The sequence below is a fragment of the Melozone crissalis genome, unplaced genomic scaffold (assembly GCF_028551555.1).
Source record: "Melozone crissalis strain CALT ecotype California unplaced genomic scaffold, PUWL_Pcris_2 ptg000033l_1, whole genome shotgun sequence".
Classification (NCBI taxonomy): domain Eukaryota; kingdom Metazoa; phylum Chordata; class Aves; order Passeriformes; family Passerellidae; genus Melozone; species Melozone crissalis.
This window is the reverse complement of record NW_026535811.1, coordinates 16254069-16279663: the sequence shown is the minus strand read 5'-3', so window position 1 is coordinate 16279663 and position 25595 is coordinate 16254069. Positions and strand designations below refer to the sequence as shown.

The window sequence follows — 25595 nt, the reverse complement described above, 5'->3', positions numbered from 1 at the left end:
AGAGCACCACATGCAGCACTGAAATTATATCCAGTCCACCTCTTACAGTGCCTGTGTGCAAGGGGCAATAATCAGTATTTGTTGGGTTTTCTACCCTCAATGTCACATTGAATACAGGAGGGAAAGAAGCACAAGGCTACTTCTATGTGTTCCATTTATTGGCATTTGATGGCTTGTCCTGCAGGGCCCAGCCCACACACAGCTTTTCTTGGCCTTTTAATAGTTGTGCTAAACTCAATTGTACTCAAAATAGTAATAATTTCAAGCATTTCCCCAGAGCCTGTGGCTGCTCTGCATGTTTATGGGAGGTGCAGCTATTTCCAAGTTTGAGGCAGGGGAGGGTCCCCAGGCAGGCTGGGATGGGATTTTTCTGGTGTCTTTTTCCTCCCCTTATTTTGAGAGGAAATACTGCTGCTTGCAGAAAAGAAGTACTTTATTGTGCTTTTGCTCCTCACACTTTATGTGATGTGGTTTGAACTTAAAGCTCGCCCACAGTTCTGCTGTGGTGGCTCTGTCATACACATGGATCTCTGCAGAGAGGGGGGATGGATCTGTCTGTAAACACTGAGCAGCCTGCCCTGTTTGTCCAGCATGTCACCCCTCTGCTGCACACGGCGTTTTCCTGCCTCCCTCCCATCCGGTTCTTCTTATTTTATTGACTTTCCCAGTCCTGGAAATTGCGTTCTATTCAGAAAACATAAATTCATCCCTCACAAAGCTTGCAAACCTGATTTCAGTTCTTCCCTTATTCTTTGAAAAACTCTTTTTGCTCTCTCTAAGACCGAAAATGTACATTTTCCCTGTTTATTTAGACAAGCTTATTTTGTTCTGCAGAAATCTTGTCAAAAGCTAAGTTTCTTTGCTTGCATTTATAATCCTCTGAGGTTTATGTATTGGGAATAATCTTTGTGAGCTGGAAAAAGATGGTCCAATCTGTTTTAAGATGCCCCACTTTTTGAGTATTGCATCTCATTAGGAATACAGTTGGCTGTTTGCATGGCTTTTTTCTTCCTCTGTATAGCTTGGGGGAGAAAATACATCATTTCTTCATCTAGTAATAATGCTTGGCACTTTGCATCTTCAAAGAACTCTGTGGCTATGGATTGAATAATTCCTATAACACTGTGTAGTAGCTTCTCATTATCATTTCCTGTGTTCTGCAGATGGGCAAAGTGAACAAGAAGTCAAGTGAGCTTAGGCCATGGAAAGAGAAACAAGGTCAATTTGAGTTCCCACCTTCCTGAGTTCTACTACAGCAAAGGAAAGTTTGATTCAGGTTGACACAAAGGGAAATGTAATGATCTTTCCTAGCCTTCTTCACTACTTACTTAAGTGCGCTTTCTGGTGGTGTTTTTTGATGGTTTGTTTTTGTATCCCTAAAGAAGTTTTCTCACTGACTGATGTGGTTGGAGGTGTGTGAGGAATTGCCTGAAGTTTTATAAAGGTGAAGCAGCATGTTAATGGGATTAGGTTTGTGGGGTGTCACTCACTGCTGTCTGGGGGATCTCTGTGCTCCTTCCCTCCTCTTTCCTCTTAAACCAGAGGCAGAGGAGACCTTTTCTGTATTATTTGGGAATATTTTTTTCCCATCTTGTTTTCCATCTCAGACTAAGATGGGAAAAGTGAGCCTCAAAATGGGAACTGTGTCAATACATAGAAGTTGATCTTTCTTGTTTCATCCACCACATGCCCTGCTAAGATATTTTTTTTCCCTCCCAGGGACTGTAGTGGAAGTTGTTGGCTCAGAGTGGTGTCTGGAATGATGTCATTTGCACAAATAATTTCATACAACTGCACTAGGCTATAGGCCTTGATTTAGAGCTGCTTAATTCCCAAATGCATTTCATGACATGTAGAAAAGGTGAGTGCTGTGGGCAGTAAACTGTGGAATTAGGCACTCTGTTACAGAGGAAGTCACGGTAACAATTTTGTTGCCTACTTGGTAGAAGTTAGTTAAAACTTTTTTTCAGGAATTCTGTCTTTTTACAAAGTTGCTTTGGAGCCCTGGAGAGTGTTAGGGCAGTTTAGTCCTCTTGGGGAGAATGGATAATCTGCTAGGTGCAGAGGAGCATGGAAATCACATGAAGAATTCCTTCATCTTCTTAGGAAAATCTCGTGGCTGCTTCTCTGCAGGCTCTGAGGTTCCCTGGCCACCTTCTGACTGGCTCCAGATGCCTTGTTTGATAAACTTCCAGGCAAAAAGCCTTGCTTGGCTTAACACAGCTTTATTCTGGGCATGCCATGGTAGTGAAGGCAGTGGAGAAAGCAGCTGTCCCCAGCCATGTGCTCTTTTTGGGGATGCAGAACTTTGCAGAGACTTTTTTAGGGGCTCAAGATTTAGTTCCAAGATTATATTTAGTTTTCTGTTTCTGATGGGTGGGACAGATATCCTGATGCCTTAGATGAGACCTTCAGTGATGGACAGCAGCATCAAGGTATCACAGCCAGTATTTTTATTTTCATTTTTCTTTGACTTTCTTATATAGGGAATACCTTATTTGTGCATGGTCCTTCCCAGTGCTGGGCAGAGCTGTCCTGAACCACTCTGTGCTCCCGGGGCTCTGGGTTCATCCTCTGCTTGTCATGACACCCAAATTGCTGATTACTTGTCTGCTGACTTTTTAAGGATCTGAATGTGGCTTTTCATGAATCTGGATGTTTTTCCTTTATTGGGCTTGGGAAGCTCTCAGGGTGGAGTTGGGACCTGGAATTTGCAGCAGTGAGTGCAGAGCAATTGGTGAAGGCTTTCATGCCTTGCTTGCAGGGTATGAGTACTTGTGGTGAGGTCTTGGTGTCTCTCCTTTGTCATCTGGTAGCTTCTCTCACTAGATTTTGATTTCAGCTGCTTAGGAAAAATGTCAGCAGCTCAGCATGTGGGGAGCTGCATGTGCATCTGGGGTTGTTCTGTTGTGTTTGTTTTAATTTTGTGTTCTATAATTTTTTTGAGGTATTGCATCCAAAAGTGGTGAGTGCCTCCAAGAATGTGCCCAGGGCAAATTGCCCGGATCATACTGATACCCAAGGAATTTTGTTGAGACCTTTTAGGATCTCTGGGTGTTCCTTAGGTATTTGAAATTAAGAGGACTGGACCAACTGGCTGGAAGGTGATTGCCCAGGGAGGGCTGGATGGGGCTGTTTTGTTTTTTTTCCCCCCTGGGGCATCAAAGCACTGTCAGAAAGCACTAAGGTCTTCAGTGGAAAACCAGCTGTTGTCATTTTCAGCTCTCCTCACTGCAAATTGGCGAGCTCCCCATTTCTCCTGTGTTTGAAAGGCTGAGGTGGTGCGGCCCAAGTCTGACAAGTGATAACCAGGGAGCCTGGCTGTGTTCTCTGGGGGGATTCCAGCTGTAAGCTGGCCCTCTAAAATGAGCAAGGAAGTGGCTTCAGGCTGAGGTATCTGGAAAATATCAGGGGGTAGGTGACAAGGTGTGAAAGGCAAGGGCCACTCCAAGCAGTGAGAGGCTCCAGAAACCTGGCAGTGACAGCAGTGGGAGAGGTACTGGATGCAGCTGGAGATGGGCTGGAACTGGAACTCTGTGTCCAGTCTTTCCCGTCTTTCTAAGGGATGCTCAGAGCCACTCTGCATTAAATTGGTGTTTGTCTCAGCCTGCTTATCTGCTGGCCAGCCCACACACTCACTCCAGATGTTCTTATCTCAAAACTGGAGATGCACCTGAAATTGTTCTTCCAGGATTTGGAAGCTTTTTTGTTAAAGCTGTCTGTCTGCCAGTGTTTCCAAGGACACATCACACTTTGAAATCATGGTATTAAAATAATTGCTTTTGAAATGGAGGGAGGGTCATGTGCCCTACATCAGAAATTCCTCTTAGTGCTTATTAATCCGGTATATAAATGTCATGGCTTACATCCACAGGGTGTTTATATTGAATTTTAGCTGCATCAGTATCTCTTGCTCCTCAGAATAAATGCCATATAATCTGGTAATGAGCAATATTCTTAATTTAGAAACCAAAAATAGGACATAGACAAATCTGAGTTACTGGAAGAAAGTAGGAAATAGCCTTACCTCATGAGGGGAGAGCAAGTTCAGTTGAATCATCTAGTGTTCAGTGTAATGGTAATGGCAGAGAATTCTGTCTGTTTCCCTAGGATGGCACAACAATTGCCATATTCCAAAGGCCTGATCCTCCTGTGGTATACCTCTTCTGAGGTGTGTAATGGGGTAGTTGGGAAGCACCCTTCTTTCCACGCCCTGAGGAGCTCAGTGCCCACCAACTGGAGGTGCATTAAGCAGTAGGGATTTAGGCTGATGCCCTCCAACACCCTGTTTGAAGGGGATAAAGTTGTTCCTCTGAGACCTACAGTGAACAGCACTGGCTGGGACAAGATGAGAATTTGGGAGTGGAATCATCCTTGCTGTGGCAGGTGGGCATCATCCAAGATCTCTAATGTCTGGAGCACCTTCCAAGCTGACAGTCCTACACCTGAAGGAGGTGCAGTGGAACCAATAGTCATATAAGCATCAGTGGCTAATAAAGTCAGTCCCTGATACACTAAGGGTGGTAATACTGCAGGATGTCCCCATGGGGTGATGACTCAGTGGCCAGTGCTTGTTTTCTCTACACCATGAGGGGCATAGGCTGTTAACTTTTAGCTCAGGTGGTGTTTGAGTGCTGGGCAGATGGGTGAACTTATTCAGTGGAGGCTTTCTGTGACTCATTGCCTTTCCCAGACAGCCTGCTCTCCCACTCTGTGAACTCCCTCAGTGCAACAGAGCAGCACTTGTTTGCCCTGATTCACTGAGTGATTTTTGGTTTGTGTTCTGTATGCAGTAACAGTGGCTCTGTGTAACCCTAAGTAAATTTTGCCTTGAAATATCTTGGTGAAGAAGTTGCCTTTCTATGTGATGGTGGTGTCACACAGAACCAGAGTGATGTGGAGCAAGATCCATATAGGAAGTGAACACGTCTTTGTTGCAGACTTGGTGTGAGTTTTGGAACTTCATTGTTTCCTGTGGTCCCAGACACACATACACCCCCACACACACGCCCAGAGCTGTGCTCTGGTGGTGCCTCTAAGTGGACAAGGAAGGCAGATTGTCACAACAATGATCAGGATCTTTGTGAAGATTTGCTCATGTTGTGTTTGTGGCAGAGGCCATGTCTGGCAGATGGTCTGAAGTCCGTCGTGGTGAGGAGAGGGCTGGGCTGCTATTTATTACTGATAGCACCCACAGATTGCATAAAGCTGCCAGGATTTGTATTTTGAGGTCCTCTTTTGGTCACTTGGTCAAACAAGAATCCAGTGTTAAGCATGTTCTCAGCAGCATTGACTTCAGTGGCATTAGAAACATGCTTGACATCAATGTGGGCTTGTGCAACTTGCTGATCTCAGGCTGGGTGGGTCTTGCTGAAAAGCTCCTGTGCCGACAGAGAGACTGTCGCTATTTCAGGCCGTGGTTCTGCTCGGCTGTCAATCCAATTTAAGGGGACCAGATTATAAACACTGTGAAATGCTGAGCTGGTGCAAAGCTGCTTTGCTGATAAGGAGCTGTTCAAAATATTTGGAAAGTTCAACTCTGCGGCGGGACTGGGCAACCGTTCCTGGCTCCACTCCCAGGGCTCAGTGCCAGGGGTGTTTTGGCTGCTTTGCCTGCTTGGCCGGATGCCGAGTGGCCAAGGCTTGACGTGCCCTCGGTGTCACTGTGCCTGAGGGACACTGGGGGATGGCAGTAGTAAAGCAGCCATCCTGGTTCTGCCATCTGGGCAGCGAACAGCTGTCTGTTCCTGTGAGGACAGAAAATAGTGTGGTGCATCCCATCGGGTGCTGCAGCGTTGCCAGAAATACCGAAACTGAGCTTACGGCAGCTTGGTGTCCTTGTGTCTGTTCCCAGCTCCCAACAGGAGATGAAGCTCTGATAGGTGGCAATGCTGCATCCTTGTCTGAGGAAGAGCTTTGTTCACTGTCAGTGTTTCACCCCCAGAATAGTCTGGCAACAGAGCAAATTGGCAGCTTGCAAGTGCTTGCAGGAGGCTCTTTGTGTATTTGGTTGCATTTTGCTCCAAGACCTCAGCAGAGACTTCCACGGTTCCTCCCATGCCCTTGTCCTGGCTGTTGCCCTTTCCCACCCTGTCCTTCACAGTGCAACAATGTGCTAGTGTTTTACTGCTTCCCTTTAAGATCTGGGGCACTAATGGAATTTATAGAATCATAGAATGGTTTGGGTTCGAAAGGACATCCCCATCCAGTTCCAACCCCCTGCCATGGGCAGGGAATATCTTTCACTATCCCGGGTTGCTCAGAGCCCTGTCCATCCTGGTTGTGAGCACTACAAGGGATCATGGGACAATCACAGCTTCTCTGGGCAACCTGTGCCAGGGCCTCACTACCTTCACAGAGAAGAATTTTTTGTTAATATCTAAGCTAAACCTCCTCTCTCAGTGTGAAGCCATTCCCCTTTATCTATCACTCCAGTTCCTAATGAAGATTCCTTCTCCAACTTCCTTGTTAGGCCCCCTGCAGATACTGTAAGGCTGATATAAGATCTATATGAAACCTTCTCATATTTTTTTTTATCAAGGAGTGTTGTGTATTAAGTTAATGCCTTTACATCCTGTGAGTATCTAGAGTAGCTACCCTTGAATGTTCCCACTCCTCTGTAGCCTATCTCATCATTCCCCTTAGGGGCCTTCTTTGCAGCTGTGCTGCCATTCACAGAATCTCTGCCAGCTGTGCTGCAGTGCAGGGAATTGGGAGGAGTGATGTGCACACTCCAGCAGGAATGTGGTATTGTGTCCTCCAGATGGTTCCTGCAATCTCTCACCTGGATCAGATACCTGATGCCAAGGGGTTTCCTGGTGCCTGGGTGCAGTGTTAAGGTGTGTTTTCCTGTTAGCAGGACATTGTCAGCCAGTGATTATCCCCCTGTCGCTAAAGGTAGGGGCAGCACTGCTTTGAGCAACTGAAATAGCTGCCTGTTGAGAGGATGGGAAAGGGAAGCCCAACAACATTGCTACATCAGGAGAAACTATGAGTGCAGTCAGTTCTGACAGCGAGAAACCGTGTAGGTACACAACAAACAGCAGTAATGGGCTGCGTCTGTCTCTTCTAATGCTTCCCTATCTGATCACTTGTCAACATGTGTTAATCTCTGCTGCCACAGAACACGGAGACAGCTCTGAGGTTTGTGCTGTTAAGGGTGTGTGCTGTGTATAATTCACAGTGTTGTGACAGCCCTAGTGAATGCTGTGATCCACGCCAGGGAGCACTGGGATCCGTCTGTGTTATCTCCGGCGTTACCCAGGAGGAGTTTGGAGCCTTGCTGGCATTTCAGCAGGAGAGGGAACGTGTGTGGTCATGTTACCCTCAGTAGACATTTGCATGTGGCTCTTTGGAGCACCAGGTTGCTGGCCCGCAGCCACACTGGCATCTTGGGATCTTGTCAGATCTTGCCAGCGAAGGAGCACCAGGCTGGGTCACAGTTCTTGGACAAGAGGTTTTCAGGGAAAAAGCTGCTGATGCAGAGATACCACTGACGTCCTTGTGGTGCCCTGTGCGTTCTGACATGCATGCTGGGCGTTTTCCTCTTTTTCTGTTGTTACTTGGTATTTTCTGACTTCAAAAGAACGCTACTACAATTCTAGTGTCAGTGAGAAATCAGTTGACTCTTCTTTGCCCCGTACCGTGGCCAGTTGTAAAGGATTTGAAGTGAGTGTTTTGAAATCTGCAGAGGGGTATAGCATTGATTGTTTATGAGATAAAAATTGTTCAGGCACAAGTTGAATATCCACTTGCACTGAGCTTGGCTTTAGCAGCAGTGTGGAGCCATGCTTCAGATTCCTGGATGCTGTTGCTACATGGAGTGCTGTCTTTTTTCCTCACTGGTGCAAAGTCCTCACAAGTGAGAAGTTCCCAGTGATAAGAATTTTGCCCTAAGTTGAATGTGTGCTCTGCCTGGGTGGACTTACCCCTTAAAATAGCCATGAAGACCAGAGTAACAGGAGCCCCAGCTCAGGTGAGCAACTTTTAACCTAAGCCCTTCAGGGTGACTGGTTTAGCTAAGCTCTTTCTTTTGATTTAATGCCCAGTTTACTTCACCTTCATGTCTGTCTTCAGTCAGGTTAGCTCTCTTGAGTTTGGCAGCTGGAATTGGGAAAATAATGGCTGTTTTACAGCATATTATTGGCACACTGCTGTGTACAAGTTAACAATTGTTGACTAAGATGGAAGTTTCCTGCCTTGGCCCTCAGTGCTGCAGTACCAGGGGAGCCTCTTGGGCAGGGTTACTGCAGGTTAAGGTGTTGTGTGAGTACAGAGCAGGTGGTCTCAGCTGCCAGAACCACTGCTGAGTACAGCCTGAGGAGTGCCTGTGGCATGGGAACTCGCCAGCAGCCCTGTGGAATTGTTTCCTCTGGCTGGAAGGAGGATTGCAGCTGTCTGGCTTCTCAGTATTGGTTTCAGACCTGAAGCCTCTGTCCCATGATCTGTTGGTTTTCCTCCTTGTCCCTGCGAGCTCCCTGGGCAGCCCAGGAAGCCGGAGTGCTGCCCTCTGGCTACAGGTCACTGGTCACTCACTGTCAGGCTGGTGGTGAATGTCTCCTCCTCAAGCCCTCAGGGGCATGGTAGGTCAGGCTGGCTTCATTACCTGTGTACTCAATGTTTGAAGACACCCCAGGTACCTTACTCACACCTCTTTCTTCCCTGCCAAGTGCACATTTCTGCTAAATCTCTTCCTTCCACTCCTCATCAATGGTTACGAGTGTGACTGGACATCAGCTCTTGTTTCATTGATAATGAGACTTAGTTTAGAAAAACAGGATGCCATGGAAGTAATTGTCTTGTTCGTGTTGCTTTCCTAAATCTTGATTTTTTTAGACACAATACTGCAACAGGCAAGTAAACCCCTACTTCTTGGAAGGTTTTTAATTAGCCAAAAATATGGATTAAGATCTTGCAGTCTGTAAAATACCGCACATCATGCTGCTACATCTTGGGCAACACTCCATTTTCTTTTTAAGGACAATTTAAATAGAATATTAGGGGAGAGGAAAAAATATCCACCCCAAACCAGAGCACAGAAATGGCAATTTAGAATTCTTGACATTTCTCAGAAAGCTGATTATGATTATCTCCTTAAAATGGCAGATTTCGCCTGCAAGTCAAGTAGAGGAGCAGGAACTGATATTCCATTAAAATACTAGGAGAGGCCTAAATGCATTTATGATCATTGCGGCTTTTGCAGGAAACAGAAACTTAAAACTGCCAGAAGTTTTAATAAAGGGCAAAAAGCAAATCCCAAAATCCCGAATCTAAGCATGACTTAGATACTTCCTCTGCCAGAGATCTCTGCTTGTTACCATGCAGAGATACCTGTTCTGACACTTTTTCCCTTCTTTTTCTGTGTGTACTTGTAAAAGCCCCAGTCTAAACTTCCTGACACAGCTCTGTACTGCTCCCTCAGGTCCTGTCCCTGGTCACCAGAGAGACGAGATCATTGTCTGAAACACACTAAATAACATTTCAGTAGTGCAGGATTTCCAAGGAATTTCAGTACTTCCTAAGCTGTAGGGTACCAGGAGGGAGCACACTGGTGTTAAGGGATGCATCCTGGGCTGCACCCAGAGCCCCAGGGCAGCAGGGCAGGGGGGATTCTGCCCCTCTGCCCCTCTCTGCTGAGCCCCCCTGCAGGGCTGCATCCAGCCCTGGGCCCAGCACAGCAAGGACAGGGAGCTGCTGGAGCCAGGCCAGAGCAGGGACACCAAGGGGATCAGAGGGATGGAGCAGCTCTGCTGGGAGGAAAGGCTGAGGGAATTGGGATTGTTCAGCCTGGAGAGGAGAAGTCTTTGGGGTGACCTCATTGTGGCCTTGCAGTGCCTGAAGGGAGCCCACAGGAAAGATGGAGAGAGACTCTTGACAAGGGCCTGGAGTGACAGGACAAGGGGCAATGGCTTCACACTGACAGAGAGCAGGTTTAGATTGGATATTGCGAAAAAACTCTTCTCTGAGAGGGTGGTGAGGCACAGGGTGTCCAGAGCAGCTGTGGCTGCCCCATCTCTGGCAGTGTCCAGGGCCACGTTGGATGGGGCTCTGAGCAACCTGAGATAGTGGAAGATGTCCCTGCCCATGGCAGGGGGTTGGAACAAGATGATCTTTAACATCCTTTCCAACCTAAACCATTCTCTGATTCTATGATAGGAATTAGTTTGCAAGAATAACAGAGTTTGTCAACAAAACCTGAACCTCTCTGAGGTAAAGCACCATGGTGTGTGGTTTTGCTGTGTCTTACCAGGAAAATCTTGAAGTGGATGAATCCATGGAGGTAAGTGGCAGTTTTGTACTGTAAGGAGGGTGGCAACTGAGGGGAGTTTGTAGCACTGCTGGAGGGGTGAGTGCAGTAATGGATTTTTGTATGAGCAGTTCAATTTGCTTGTGATGTGGAGCTGTCCCCATTTCTGTCCAGTGACTGAAGTGGCAGCCATGCAGAGCTGCCAAAATGCCCCTGCTGCAGGGTGTTTCCATGGAGTGGAATATAAATGTTGAGTTGTCCCTGAGAGGAGCTGTACTGACACAAACCCTGTGTGAAGATGTGTGACAATTCCACCCTGAAATAAGTGATGTTTCTTTTCCTAAACAGGCATGAAACTGTGGTTCTGTTGTATATGTAAAGCAAACAATTGTGTCAGTTTTGGATTTACTTTTCCCATTTCAAGCAGCAGGACAATCATGGCTGAGGCCTTGGCATCACTAGTGTCTTCTGCAAGCCCAAACTAGACTTGTCTCAGTGCTTTTTTGTGTTCAGCAGAGTTTGTGTAAGATCCTCCTCTAAGGGAGGATCCCTTCTAACTTTAGCCAGGGAAAAAAGGTCTTTAGTCCTTCAGAGCTCTAAATATAACCTCCCTGAAACTGTCCCTCCAGTGATGGCTCAGTAAACACATGGAAAAATACTCAGCCCCAAAACAGGATGCTCAGGAGGCAATAGTTTTAAATTGTTATTTGTATAGATCTGTTATATATGAAGCAAGAACTAACATTTTAAAACTCATTTAGTGCTTAAGAACATGCAGGATTATGTCCAGGTAATTCCAGTGTCTCCTTGAATACCACAAAGGATTTGGCCCCAGATGTTGGCGTGGTTGCTGAGGAAGCTGCTATTCATGATGAAAAAATACAATGATTTGTGTACTTCTGTTCTTTGGGGTGGGGTTTTGCATTCCTCTGGTTGGTTTGTTTCCTGTGGGGTTTTTTGGCATGGTAGTTGAGGACAGTTCTAGGATCATTCTTTTATTCCAATGGTTCCAAAAAGGTCTTCGTTGGAAGCACAAAACTTGGTGCATCTTGCCAGCCATTCCCTATCAGTTTCCATGGCAACTTTCACAGTGTTTGGGAGTTGGGTTGAGATTTTCTCTTTGCCTCTTAAGAAAACCATTGAAGATGATCAGCTCACCCCAATTAAATCACATAAGGGCTTTGCCAGTGCTGGTGTAGCTTGGTTTTGTTCCAGCCTCCTCCATCCTGTTGTCTTCCTGCACTGGGCGCTTCTATTAATCACAAATTCCCACTTGATGGCAGCAAGTCAGTTTGAGTCCTACAGGTTAAACTTGTGCTGTTCCTTGGAACTAGGATCTTCAGCCACAGGTTGGGGCTGGAGGTGTACCCTGGTTCTGTTAGACCTTTGATACATGAAGAACTTCTCCTTGGCCAGCTGGTGTAGTCAAAATCAACCTATGGTTAATATAGACCTTTCTTTCTATGAGACTGTCTTGCCCCAGCCCCCCCAAAGGTTGGGAAAGTGTGAAACACTTCGTGTCTGCTTCTTTTAGCATCAGATGTCTTAATTTAATTTGTATGTAAGTAGGAAAACTTTGAAGTGTGGTCAAAATACAAAGGGAAAAGTACTTCAAAGAAATGTAATGTTATAAGTGTATCTGATCCCTCAAGGTTTTTGAAGCTTTATCTTGAGATTATGTATTCAGAGGAAGATTTGTATGAAAATACTGAGGGTCATTAATGCATCCAAGCCTTTATGAATGTTGGCCTTGAACTATCCTGTGCTAGTTTTGCTTTCACATGGTGACAGACAGATTCTCCTTCACCCATCTGTCTGCACTGCCAGGGTCCCTGACACAACAAAAGTTAACGTGGTCTCTGAGGGGGAAACCAAAGCAAAACTGTTACTGAGTGAGACTTGTTCAACACTGTTATCCCATGATCAGCAGAGGTCTCTGGTGTGACTGAACAAAACCACAGTGTGTAAACTCCCCAAACTTCTGATTTGCGTTGGTTGCTCTGCTGGAGTCCAAGGTGGTCTGTGGTGCTGGATTACAGGTTTCTAATAAATACCTTGAACTTTGGGAGAGTTCAGATCTTGGAGCTGAGCTTTGTTTTAGGGTTGGGCATCCACTCCTGTACAAACATGCCCAGCTGTGTTGGAGGAGTGTGGTTGTTGTTTTTCCTTTTGGCAGACAAGGATTCTGGCGTTGAAGCTTTTAATTGCAGGAATTATATTAGCAGTTCCCAGTGCTGAAGGGGGGGTGTCTGTGTATGTGTGCAGGAGGAGTTAATTAGATGTGTATAAATAATGGGCTTGGGAGCCTTTAATCCTAGATGTATTGTTCCATCCTTGCTATCATTTCTTACAGTGAAACTGTTGAAAGTTAGAAAAATATGAAGTTACACAAGAGTCACTTTCTGACAATACAACTTTGAAACAACAGTGAAGTTGCTTTTAGTCTTTCTATGTCATAAAAACATTTTTGAATTTATTCAGTGTTTTAATAAAAACATATTAAAATATTATTAATTTTTTAATGTTTTTGAAGGTTTATTTTAATTAAATCTGTAGGTCAAGGGAATGGAAACAGTTAAACAGTCAGGATTTTTTTTTCTATTACAAACTTTAAATAAGTCAGGTGATCTTGCTTCCCCGTGCCTTCCTTCCCTTCTATGCCGTACTATATTTCATGTCAAATAAGGGCCTTTCTGTGTTCAAACTTTCAGGATATTCATAGATCACAAAACTTCCTTCAGCAACCATGTGCCTCAATAATGCTGTTCTTTCTTCATGAAAACTAATATCCTGCTGGAATGACTCCTCTGGAAGACCTCGAGTTTTGAGAGTGTTTGAGGGTTTACCCCTCAAACTGGCTTTCTAGAAGAGTCTGTAAACCTGACTGGCTTAGACATGTGGCAGGTTTTAATAATGGAGAGGGGCAGTTCAGCTCTTGCATGTGATGGTATTTCTACATTATTGTTGTCGTGGGATTTAGCCACACCTAAGTTTGCTTCAGACTTGTTGACTTGGATCGTGGCCCCACTTGTGCTGTGTGCCAACCCATCCACTGCTGATCCTGTGCCTACAAAGAAAGTTTTGTAGCCCCTTGCTTCAATTAGACTTCTCTGGATACCCAAACCAGGTGATTTATAGGTGTATTCACACTGAACTGCTGCAATTGGGCTGTAAATTTTCTTGTAAACTGCTCTTGCAAGTTATCTTCTTCTCCATTTTAATGTGTTACAGCCCTGTCTGCTAAAGGCAGCCCACTATTGGTAAGGTCAGTAATAAGCCACAATTTATTGCTGTATCTAAAGAAACATGCATTTTTCATGGTTCTATATAATTAAAAAAAATGTTTGACGCTTAGAATGCCTGTAGTAAATAACTCCAGTCTCATTACCTTGTTATCCCAGAGAAGTCCATGTAGGTTTGCAGCAGCTGCAGTTCTGCCCCAGCTGGGTATCACACATCTCTTGATGCAAGCATGTCTTATTTTTCTGAGTGCTAAGATTTGTCTTCATCCCATGGACTGCATCTTCCTCAGGTGCAAAGCCAGCACTTTGTGCTCATCTTGCTGATGGGGTGAGGGGTGGGATATTCCCCCCTCCTACGTGTGCCCAGAGGCCTGGCCATGGGATGGAGAGTGGCTGCTCCCTTCCATCCCCAGACTTTCTCTCTTACAGGGGACGGAGCAGAAAGAATTCCCTTTCTTCTCTTCCAGCCTTTTCCCCCACAGTTTCCCTCCTCTTCTGCTGCAGGAGAAAGAGGAGAGTGTAGGGCTGGGCCCAGTAGTGTTTAAAGCTCTGTTCCTTCAGAGGCCACAGCTTGCTGGTGATCTGCTGCCTCCCTTGCTGGTGAAGGCACCCTGTCCTTCAGTATCAACCATGAATGTATTATCCTCACCCATGTAGCCCTCCAGCCCACCCCAGCATTGTTTCCATGGCCCTAGCACTGATGTCTTTGTCTTGTGAACTCTGAGCCCCAAGCACAGCTCAGCCCCTGCTTCACTGAGATTTTTTTGCCTTGGGTGATGCTGGAAGCTGCACAGCTCCAAGACTGAAACCATCTTTCTGCAGGAGATGGTGAGGAGGGGTCGGTTGTGCAAGAGGAGGATGGAGAGGACACCATCTCTACCCCTAAGAGCCATCTGTAGGCTTTCAGCAGAAAGGAATGAGCAGCAGAAGATCTGTTTCCTCTGTCCTGGCTGCTAAATTGCTTCTGTGCTGAGGAGCAAAGGTAGCACAAGGGTAGGCAGGGCACAGGGCTCCCCAGCCAAGCGATGGTGTGGGCAGCATAAGGTTCCTTAAAGCTGCCCTGTAGTGGTAGTTTGGGGATTTGTTTGCTTGCTACTCCCCAGTGCAGCATTCAGAAGAGAAAGGCCCTCTCTTGGAGCTGAGAGCACACAGCTTTTGTCCTTCATCTCTTGGCACTGGGACTTTGGTGTTGAAAAAGCAAGACAAAATCAACAGTGCTCTGCTCCCTGGCTGAAAATAAAAAGGAATAAAAAACTTTGCTTACTCCAGCGTTACCGAAATCCCTGGAGCTGTGCTTTCCCTAGGGACTGGAGAAGGGCTTGTGGGGAAGAGAAGTAGCTGAGAGAAAGTGTAGAAAGGGCAGTGCTGGGAAAATGCCCTGTCTGTGTGTGCCTCTTCTTCACCCTAACATCATCAACAAGTGACTCTGGGGCTGGGCAGTCAGCACAGGCTGTGTCCCAGAGCAAGGAGAGGATGGTCCTGAGGGGATGAGGACGTGCATCCCCTCAGAGCCACACTGCCTGGGCAGGAGGTATCCCATCCTTGAGCAGCCAGGAGTGCCTTGCTCTGCAGGGTCTGTGGCAGCTCTGCACACTCTGCAGTTATCAAACATCAGAGGTCAGTATTTGGAGAGAACAAGCACACTTTTCTGAGTGTTTTGCCCATGAACCAATTGTTCCTTTTCAAAGCTGAGAACTAATGCAAAATTTGAAGTCTGTGTCTTGAACCCACTTTAAGTATTTCAGGAGTGTCAAAGGTAGAATGTCCATTTTTAATAGTGATTAAAGTCCATGTGCTGCCTAAAGCAGCTTGTCTGGATGTGGACTCTCTCAGATTCCAACTGTGCTACCTAAACAAAGGCTGTTGGCAAAGCTCCAGTTTGAGTTATTGGCAAAGGGCTCCAGTTTAGGAGAAAATGAAGAGATCCACAAGTTTTTGAGGAGAAAAAGAGAAAATCCAAGGGAAAGTTAGCCTACAATTTCTTGGTTTTCACTTCTCCCCTATTTTTTTCTCATTTAAATTCAGTCCCATTCTATTACATAGCAAAAAAAAAAAAAAAGATTCCTTAACCAAGTTGAATTTTACCCTGCATCATTCTTAAAATGCCAGGAGAGTTGAGATGGTAAATTGTGTGGTGGCAGTGGTGCAGTGGTGGGACTGGCAGCCTCAAGTTCTCAGAGATCGTGAATCTTTGAAAAACAAAAGTATCCTCACACACAGACATGTGCTTCAGATATCACACTCTTGTTTTGTATATCACTCCTGAAAGGTAAATCTTAACACAGCAAATTCAGACGCAGATAGAAGGGGAAAAATGCAATACATACACAGATTTTCCATTTGTAACAGTTGATGCTGCAAAATTAAAAGGCATTGGATTTTTTGTTGTTTTCTGCAGACACTTGTTGAAACACTGTTCAGGCTAAATGTATTTTATTTATTTATGGACTTTTTATGGGTGGTGCCCTCTACCTCTGCTTTGTGGAGTGTCAACTCTGAAAGTGTGCATCTAGAAACTCTGGGACATGAAGGTCCAAAATCTAGAGCCAAATCCTTTCAAATCTGGAGGCTTGTGAATTTGACCTTTGGATGCAGCTCATTGAAAGAAAGTGGTACAAGCAATGGGATCTAAATGTGAGTCAGTGCTCAGGACTAGGTGGGTTTTAAGGTATTTTTGACAACTACCTTTTGGCCTGTCACCCAACAGTGGCCTTTTGTTTAGTAGCCTGTGTGGCCACAGTGTGTCAGTAACATATTGCTGGGGAATGTGAGGCATTTCCTTGTTTGAATTAGCAGTCTTGGAGTCAGGGATGAAAATCTCATTTGTTTTTCTAATCAGTGGGCCCAAGCAAAACAAGTGAGAAAATAATGTACTGGTTCTCAGGCTTTCTGAGGTGAGAAGTTGAAGACTATTAAACAGTTAACCAGTAAAACAGGAACAGCTTGAAGTGGTCTGTGGGGGGTGGTTTTTGTTATGGTTTGGTTTATTTTTTAACAAGGCATCGTTTGACCTTGGATTGTTTGTGTGAAAAGAGTGAAAGTGAGTCTGTAGGGGGTGTGCAGACAGGTGTTAGCATCACCCAGCTGCTGTGCAGGTAAGGAGCTGCCTCCCTGTCACAGCATTCAGAGCCCACAAAACAACATCACCTGCCAGTGTAAAACCCAGGCTTCTGAATTTCCTTTCAATTGCAACAACAGCAACAAAAGAGCTGCTGGAGTAGGCTAGCAGAGATAAGCAACAGGAGTGATTTCAGTGCTGGAGATCCAAATAAAGGGTTTGTTTTGTAAGTGGATATGAATCTAAGCCATAAACCTTGACTCAGAGACTTTGAGTGTTTACATAAGATGTTTGCTGTGTATGCATCTCTGTCAAAGGATCTCAAGGATGCTTATCTTGTCGAGGCTGAGCTTCTGATTTACGACCAGAGTGTTTAACAAATGTTAAGGCAAAGTGCAGAATGCAACTCAGCTGGTTTGTAGTAAAATTGTGTGATTTGAGGTAGTTTTTCCCAGGTATTTATATTTTGGAAAGACTTCTGTGTTTTGTGCTGTTAAAGTACTTTAAAGTAATTTTTACAGCCTGAAACCTTTTATCTCAACATGTTTCTTGCGTACTTATGGGATGGGCTTTTGTCACCAGTGTGCTTCCATTCATTTTTATCAGTTAAAGGAAATAAATAGCCTTTGTTGTATAATAAAGAAATAATGAAATTCAGGGAACAAAGAAAGGATCTAGACTTAGGGAACAAAGGGACATTTGTTGCTTTGTTTGTAGTCCTGCGTAATAGGAGTGCCGTATTGCTTTGATGTCATTGACTACAGCTCAGCAAATTCAAAAATAATTTTAGTTATAAAAATAAATAGACATAATCAGTTTAAAGTAAGCCTTTGCCAACATTTGGGTTGTTTTTATCCATAATAATGTTATGGATACACCTGGCTCCGCATGATGACCTTGGGTAAGGGGGACAATGTCTGAATTACTTGGCTAAAAGCATATCTGGGACCTTACTAGATTCCTATCCCTGCCTCAGACAAAGATATTTCTCTATATTATTCCCATTGAGGTATTTCCAGCATTTCCTAACTTGACTTTTAAAATTCAATTTTTTCTTTTCTTTCAAAACACCAGAGCAATGTTTTCAGCTAGCATCCATTTTCTTTTTTAGTTTCTTCTACCAGGCTTGGAAGGAATGAAATGGAGTCATCATTTACATTAGAAGAAATGTTAATGACTCGTAGTGTAAATTACCCAAATATATTCATTAGTAAACTGCTACTGACTGGTGGCACTGTAGTTGAGCATCTTCAAAACATCCCATGAGAAACTGTGCCAGGGATTTGGATTGAATTCATTTGAAACTGTTTGCAATTATGATTGAAATGTATTTTGTAAATAAGTCTCCATGTGTTTGTGTTTCTCTTCTGGCCTGCCAGAAAAAGCAGAAATAGATGTGTCTAAAATGGCATTTGTCTTCATGAAATAGAGCTTTATTTTGTAAAAGTTAATTGCTAAGGATGTGTTGTTTTAGTGTTGTGAGGCAAGAGAGATGAATTCAGAGGTTGCTTTAGACCTCTCATGCAGTCATCTGGTCCATGTAGCGCTGAGAAGGCAGGATGTGGATTTTGACAGCATTTAGGGTCTTACTTTTGCTGTGGAAGAGGTTCTTTCCCTCTGCTCTCCCCAGCAAAGATGATTGCAGCTTCTTAGCTTTTTTATTTCTTTTCGTGGTAGGCTGCTCTGGGGTGACAGCCAGCTCTTGGGGGTCCTCTTTTACTCTCAACAGTCCTCAGAAACAAGCCCTAATCAAAGGTTTTAATTTCTGTGTTTCAGAATTTCCTGGCTTAAGGAGTGTTATGTGTGAATGGGAGAGCTGGGGAATTTAAGTCATCCATCTTACTTCATCATGTCATAAAAATAATCTGTAGCTGATGCTTTATTTCCTAATGCTGAGCATGTGCAGCCCATGTGCACAAAGAGGAAGGCGAGTGGGACAAGAGGCCAGCCCTCCCTTCCTCAGAGCAGTGACATCCAGGGCACGGTGTGTCCTCTGGGTGACATCCAGGGCACAGTGTGTCCTCTGGGCCTCCTGACCTGCCAGCAGGCAGCTGATTCCCTTTAACTCTGGGGACCTCTGGGCTTTTAAGTCTGGTGTGTTTTGCAGGTGGAGATGCAGAATGAGAGCACCCCCAAAATAACAAAAAAATGGGCTCCAAGATGCTGGCCCTCGATGCCTCTGTGTGTGCCGTTTGATCTAGGAAAGAGGCAGCCTCTGGGTGGGAAAACTACCATTTCCTACATATGTAAAATGCTTAAGCACTTTTTTTTCCTTCTTTTTGAAGTCTGCCATCTTAATTAAATATCAGATTTTGAAATCCATATCCAGGCAGCTTTCCAGTTTGCATCCAGCAGAACTGCAGTTCCATTCACAGAGCCTCTTGTTGGGGTTTTTTTTCTCCAGCTTTCCTTGTGTTTATTTGCAGGGCAGTGTTTTGTTTTCTCTGTAAGCCGTTTGGAATACGTCTTCACCAGCGCTGTAGCCAGAGGGTTTGTATGTCATTCAAAAATAAAAATAAAAAATCTCCACCTACTGAAAAGTGAACAGCACAGCCCTAGCAACCGGCTGGTGCGTTTGAACCAGAGGAAGGGACATTAAACAAGTAAGACCACATTATGTCTTCTCTATTACAGCCAGGGATGAGGTAGAAATGCCAGCTAGAAATAAGATTAATCATAAATGATAGTGGAGAGAGCTACATTTGTGTTTTATTTTTGGTTTTTTTAATGGTGGCTTGTAAATACAGGCTTGACGAAGCGATGCTTGTTCTTGTCGGCATGAGCAGGGTATTCAGCTGGGAGCTCTAAAAGGGGGATGTGCCTCTGTACAAACAGCCCCCCACACTCCACCTGGCACTGGTTGTGCACACAGGAAGGTAAGTGTTGTCATTTTCTTGGAAAGCAAGAGAAAACTTATTTTAAATTGTCTGTCAGGCAGGGCACTGTCAGTACTTTCTTCTCAGGTGTGTTGTCAGTGACGTTATACCAGGGGTGGATTTCATGCATCTGCCTCTCTGTCTCCTGTGTGCACCTTGATATCTCATTTATCTGCCATGCCATAGATCAATCTGTGTTAAAATTATGCTTTTTCCCCTTCCTGCTTTTGTGGATGAAGGGAAGTTAAACTGCTTGTCATCATTAGCTATGCATTATTTTCCTAAGGAGCTCCACTGCACTCCTCCAGGATGGATTTTTTTTCATGTTACCTGTGTAGTTCTCCTTAATCCCTGCCAAGAAAAAAGCCCCAAAGCCTTGAGTTTTCTGTTAGGTTTTATTTGTATTAGACCAAAGCCATAAGGAAGAAAGAGTGGAGCATACATATTGGAAAAGCTCTGCTGCATCAGTGGCCAGCTGAGGCTTTTCTCAAAGTTTGTGAAGTCAGAGGGTGCCCTTCAGGGGGCACAGGGATTAATCTGCTGGTGTTTTATTGTTGTCCCCTTTCCTGTAGCCCTCAGAGGGCTGTTGATTGCTGATTTGTGTATCTTTGGCTCCCTCTGCATCTCCCCTTTCCACCCCTTCCTCCTGGGATCTGTTGTCTTTTCTGGCTCCATGCAGTTTGATCCTTTGCTCCCCTGGTGTGTGAGGTCCTCTTTGCTCTCTGCCCACCCCCTCCCTGCATGCTGGTGATAACTGTGCAAAGACCAAAAATAATTCTATGCCTTTGCTAGGGAAGGATACTTCCAATATTATTTTTCTATCACAGTGATTTTACTTCCTGACTGCTGGATGTGCTGCAATGTGCTGGGAAGATGGCCAGAGCAGGATGTGCTGTTCCAGGCTAGTTTTCAATGGCCACTTTTAGGATCAAATAACCAGGGAAATGGGATTTTGTTGCGTCATCCCCAGCTGTTCGGTTTGGGGGCTTTTTGTTCTTTTTGATTTCACCTCTCCAAGTTTCTCAGCTGTGGGCTTGGTCATGCTGCTAACAGATGCTCTGCGAGTGGTGGAAGAGTTTTTGGAGGTCTGTGTGTTTGAGGGTCTTGCTTCAGTAAGTTTTATCTTAAAATTTCTCCCTGCTGCTCTCAGCAGTGCAGCTCCTTCAGGAGCAGCAGTGGAGGAAGCTCTGTGTAAACCAATGTGTCTTTCCTTGGAGGCAGAGGCAGGTAACCTGGAAGTCTCTTGGGTGCTGTGGGTACCACTGTCTGCTCCCATTAGTAGGGCTGCCTTAGGGATTTCTGACAACCATGGACAAACCCCTTGTTTAGGAAAGCAAGGAGTGCTTTTGGCAAACATCAGGGGTGGTTGTACCTGGATGAAGTGCAAGGTTAGTGATTTTTCTGTGCCTATGAGCCATGGCTATATTGTGCAAGTACAAATTAGCAATTGTAGTTGTACAAATTAGCAGAACTTGTCCCCAGTTCATGCATTTCCTAGCCAGAAGGTGAGAATCAAGGGGTGTGCTGTGAACAAATACGGTTAGACTCTGTTCCTTTGTGTGTTTTTAGCCTACATAGGCTTTTCCTACCAGCCTCCAGGACTGTGTTTAATGCTTGATCATGAGCTGCACTGAGCTCACTGATGCTGAGGTGGGAAAGCACCACTGGAGATCTCCAGCCCAGCCCCTGCCCAAAGCAGGGATGCCCAGGACAAGACTGTGCCATGTAGGGTCCAGTTGGGCTGTGAGTAGCTTCAAGGTTGTACACCCCTAAAAAGGGCAACCCTTTCTATTACTTGCTATCCTCATAGTAAAAATGCTTTTTAAAATGTTTTCTTTTTATTTAGGCTTTTTTTTCCTCTCCCCTTTTTAATTCTAGGGTGAACTTCTCTGTGTTTTGACATGTGCTCATTGCCTCTTGCCACGTCACTGGGCATCTCTGAGAGGAGCCTGGCTCTGTATTCTTCACCTGCCCCACGAGGTGTTTATGCACTTTGAAAAGCTCATGTGCATTTCTGATTGCCAAACATTGGTTGGCTTCTGTGGGTTTGTGGTTGCTTTGTGCTGTTGGTCTTTTCCCACTTAGAGCTGTGAGGAATCAGTGTTTTGCCTGGGGCTGTACAAGCCCCAGGCTTTCTCTGTGTTTTTTGCCCTTGGAGGGAAATCCACAGCAGATTGTTCACACTCTGCCTTCATAGACTCCCATATTTGAGCAGGACCTGGTATCAGAGCCAGGAAATCTTAAGCAGATAAAAAAAGAGACTGTCTTCAGTGTTGTTCCAGTTGAATGTGTGTGCAAAAGCTGCATTTTCTGCTCATTTTTATCAGATGTGGAGGCACCGAACCAGTTGTCTTGTAGGATCTGCATATTCTGGCAGGTCTTATACTGATTGAAGCTGAATGTTTGCGTTGTGTTTAAAACTGGGGGCTTCCTCCTTGAAGGCTGAAAGTCTTCAGTTACAATGCTACTGCAGTTTTTAAGATTTGCAACATCTTCACTTACAGGTATTTGACTGTTTAAAGTTCTCTTGGTTTTTCTGACTCTGACAACCACGTAATAAGACCAGGCATTTGCCAAAAGCGCAGCAGTCTTTGTGCTGTTGTTCAAAGGTTACCTTAGGGTTTGGACCTACTTCATGTAACAAAAATGTTGTTGTGGAAGATGAAATGTTTGTTGGCAGTTTAAGGATAACATTTCAGCAAAGCTGGCTGGCAGCCTCCAATAAGAGCCATCTCCCAGCTGGGTCAGACCAATAAGGTAACTCCTAGGAGGGAAAAATCAGTTTATAATGAGGATTTTTGTTTAGATTTGTTTTTTAGTAGACTCTTTTTCAGGACTTATGCCAGAGATACCGTGAACGACTTTCTTAATTGCTCATGTTGGGGCAAATGTCAGCAGCGGCGTGGCCTAATACAAAAACCAAATGGCAGGGCATGCAAAGGTTAAAGCTAGTTTTCCTTCCTGGTGTTTGTTTAGCTTTGTTCCCTAGCTGTATTTATAGCAGAAGCAGTCTCATGTGTATCAGATTAAAGCCAAGGCAATCTGGGCTGTGTTGGTGGTTTGTGTGTCTGTTGTGGTGGGCTGGAGAGTTTGGGAATGCCTCTGACCCCTGCAGCTGCACTTCAGCCAAGTTCCTAAGCACCTGCCTAAATTAACTTGTAGCCCATCAGGATTTCTGGTTTACTAGCTCACCTACAGGCAGCATGTTGGGCAGGCTTGTTTTTCTAGCCTGCTGGAAAAATACTCCCTTGGGGACCACTTCTGGCTTGTCGAAGTTTGAGAGTGAGATCAGGTTGCATTGTTACGGTGTGAATCTCTAAACTCAGAGCAGGGATAGTCCATGCATGCACACTACATCCAGTGAGTGAGCTGTGGGCACCTGAGAGATCCTGCCTGTAGGCACACAGTTCCATGCCAGGAACTTTTGGATTGTCAGACATCCAGAAATCTCACACGAGTGGTCAGACTTCTCTTTTTCTATTTCTTGGGGAGAAAATTACAGCAGACACACGTATGGTTTGTTGCTGAGCTGCAGCTCCCTTTTAGTGATAGAAGGCCTGTGTCTTCTCTGTGAGCTTCCTGGAAGTGCCATGTGGGATTTCTGAGGTATTCTGTGGGATGCCCGTGAGTGGCATGGACCTGTGGGCAGAGCAGGCCATGGGTCACTGGAAACTGGGTCATCAGGTTGATGCTTTGATCCCTCTATCTCAGTCCATGCCTCATGGTGAATACCTCTGGGTTTCATTGTGGCCAGCAAATGATCCCAGTCTTCTTTCTGATCTGACAACAGCGATGCCTGAATTCAGAGAACACACAGTGAAATTAAATTCTCTTTTGCAGATTAAATTACAGACTTGAGGCTCTGGACCAGCTCACAGCATCGACGTTTTACTGCTCCTTATGGTGTAGCTGGTGATTGCTCCTGAGAAGAGAGAAGATGATGAGTGATGCAAGTGACATGCTCGCTGCAGCCCTGGAGCAGATGGATGGCATTATAGCAGGTAAACACCTGGGGCAGGTGTTTATTTTGCTTTTTTGGGTCCTTCTTTCTCCCACTGGAGGATAGAGTTCCAGACAGAGAAGGGAGTATCCTGGGAATTGCTTTTGGTGCCTTCCATTCTAGCTTAGAGTTAACAAATAACCAGAGTGGAGAGATTGCACAGGCTCTCAGAGGCTCCATGGATTGGGTTTTCTCCTACCCTCTCTAAAGGGCTGCTGGAAATGGCTGAGTGATGCAGTGCAGCTCCTGCATAGGGCACCAGGAGAGTCAAGGACAATAGTGGCTACTCTGAACTTCCCTCAACTCAGAAGAGTTAAAACATTATTTGAATTTTCTTTTTCTTTTTTTTCTTTTCAAAATTGGAATGCTTTGGGTCCAAACTTTGGAACTGCCTTGAACATTACAAATTTTTATAAGTACCTGTAAATTGTAAGTTGCTCAGGGAGAGGCATTACAAAGAGTACAACCTCTGCTTTTAAGCCGAGCCTAGTGAGTTAGAAAATAATATAAATGCCCAACACATAGGAGGGAAAGATCAAGAAGTCAACAGTCAAAAATGCCCTTGCAAGTGTAGCAACACAGTTATAAAATTTTTAGTAGTTCCACTTAAGCAATTTTCCTTAGGGAAAAAATAATCATACAGTGTGTGCTTTGTTTGAACAATGACTCTTCTCTGCCTAAAGATATTAAGGACACATAGGAGGAACAAATGCAAAGGGAATTCAGTTTGATCATGATGATCTCTAAAAATACATGTAAGCTGTGACTTCAGTAATTTCCATAAGTAGACACTGGTATTTGGATCCAATCATGTATTTGTGTTTCCAGGAGCCCAAGTTGGTTATGGCAGGATGAGGTTTAATATAAAAACAAAATGTGATGTTGGAAGATTCAAGTCACCACAGACTTCATTTACCCCTGTCTGTGAATAGATCTATAAAGAAATATTATAACAAGGGGATATCAGCTCATGTGCTGTTGAGGTTATTTTTCTCTTTATTGTTTTCAGTGGGAATTTAGCAGAATACTTGGATTTTTGTGGCTTGTCAGATGGGGTGAATGAAAGTTCATGGAAGTGCATATATGGCATATTCTTGTAGTTTCTGAAAGTTGACAGCACGAATGAAGGTCTGTCATGAACACGTCTCATTGTGCCGAGGTATTACAGGATTAAGGTCACAAATCAGTGTACTGGAATTACAGTTGGAATTAGCTAGGTTGACTTACATCAACCTTAATCCTAAATTCATAGTTTCCTTTCTAACTTAATATATAGCAATTTCTAATGTAGGTCAAATATGCATCCTGTGAGTTTATGCAAATGAGAGATTTTTCTCTTTATTAACATGCAAATGTCAGTGCTACTGTGTCAAATTGCTGGTTTTAAAATTTATCACCCGTGCAGAAGTGATTTGGTCTTTTAATTTATCATCATCTTTTTTATTATTTTAAAAAATTTCCAGTGCCTTGAAGCAGCATAATGTATTCCTGCATGGAAAATGCAGGGCATGGTTTCCTCTGGACACCATCAGTGGAATGTGCCTTGGATCATTCAGTGCCTGCAGGGTGACTCAAGGCATTGGCAGAGGATGTTCCATCCCTGGCAGCACCTTCTGCCTTGGGAATTCATCCTGGGGAGCAGGAGCCCAGCCCATGCCTCAGCCCCATGGGCAGGTTGTGGAATTCCCATTCCCTGAGGACCAGCCCACCTTGTTCCTGCTGGAGCTTCCCTCCCCAAGCACGAGTGCTGAGTTTGGTTGGGATAAACCCTGCCAGGAAGAACCCCCACCCTTCCCCAGCCTCGGGGTGCGCCCAACCCTCGTGCTGTGCCTGACCCCGTGTGATTTTGTCCCTGCAGGTTCCAAGGCTCTGGAATACTCCAATGGCATCTTTGACTGCCAGTCCCCCACCTCCCCGTTCATGGGGGGCCTGCGGGCGCTGCACCTCGTGGAGGACTTGCGGGGCTTGCTGGAGATGATGGAGGCGGACGAGAGGGAGGGGCTGCGCTGCCAGGTCCCGGACTCCACGGCAGAGGCTCTCATCGAATGGCTCCAAAGTCAAATGGTACAGTCTCACCTTGTTCTACCTCTGCCAGGCTCTTTTTGGGTGCTGGGTAGACTGGCTCTGTTTCACACAGCTGTTTATAAAGCTTAGAGTGGGTACGAGGGAAGAG

The 25595-nt window shown here is 44.9% G+C and overlaps 1 protein-coding gene across 6 annotated transcripts in view; it reads left to right on the top strand.

Moving 5' to 3' along the window:
- Window positions 1-25595, top strand: part of PPFIBP1 (PPFIA binding protein 1) — a 101693-nt gene that overhangs the window by 31170 nt on the left and 44928 nt on the right. For 3 of the 6 annotated variants that reach the window (XM_054282246.1, XM_054282245.1, XM_054282241.1), the window contains exons 1-3: window positions 19156-19422; window positions 23263-23423; window positions 25281-25486. In XM_054282246.1, the coding sequence (XP_054138221.1) occupies window positions 23360-23423; window positions 25281-25486 (270 nt within the window). In that variant the 5' untranslated portion in view covers window positions 19156-19422; window positions 23263-23359. The other 3 variants (XM_054282242.1, XM_054282244.1, XM_054282243.1) reach the window with 3 other exon arrangements.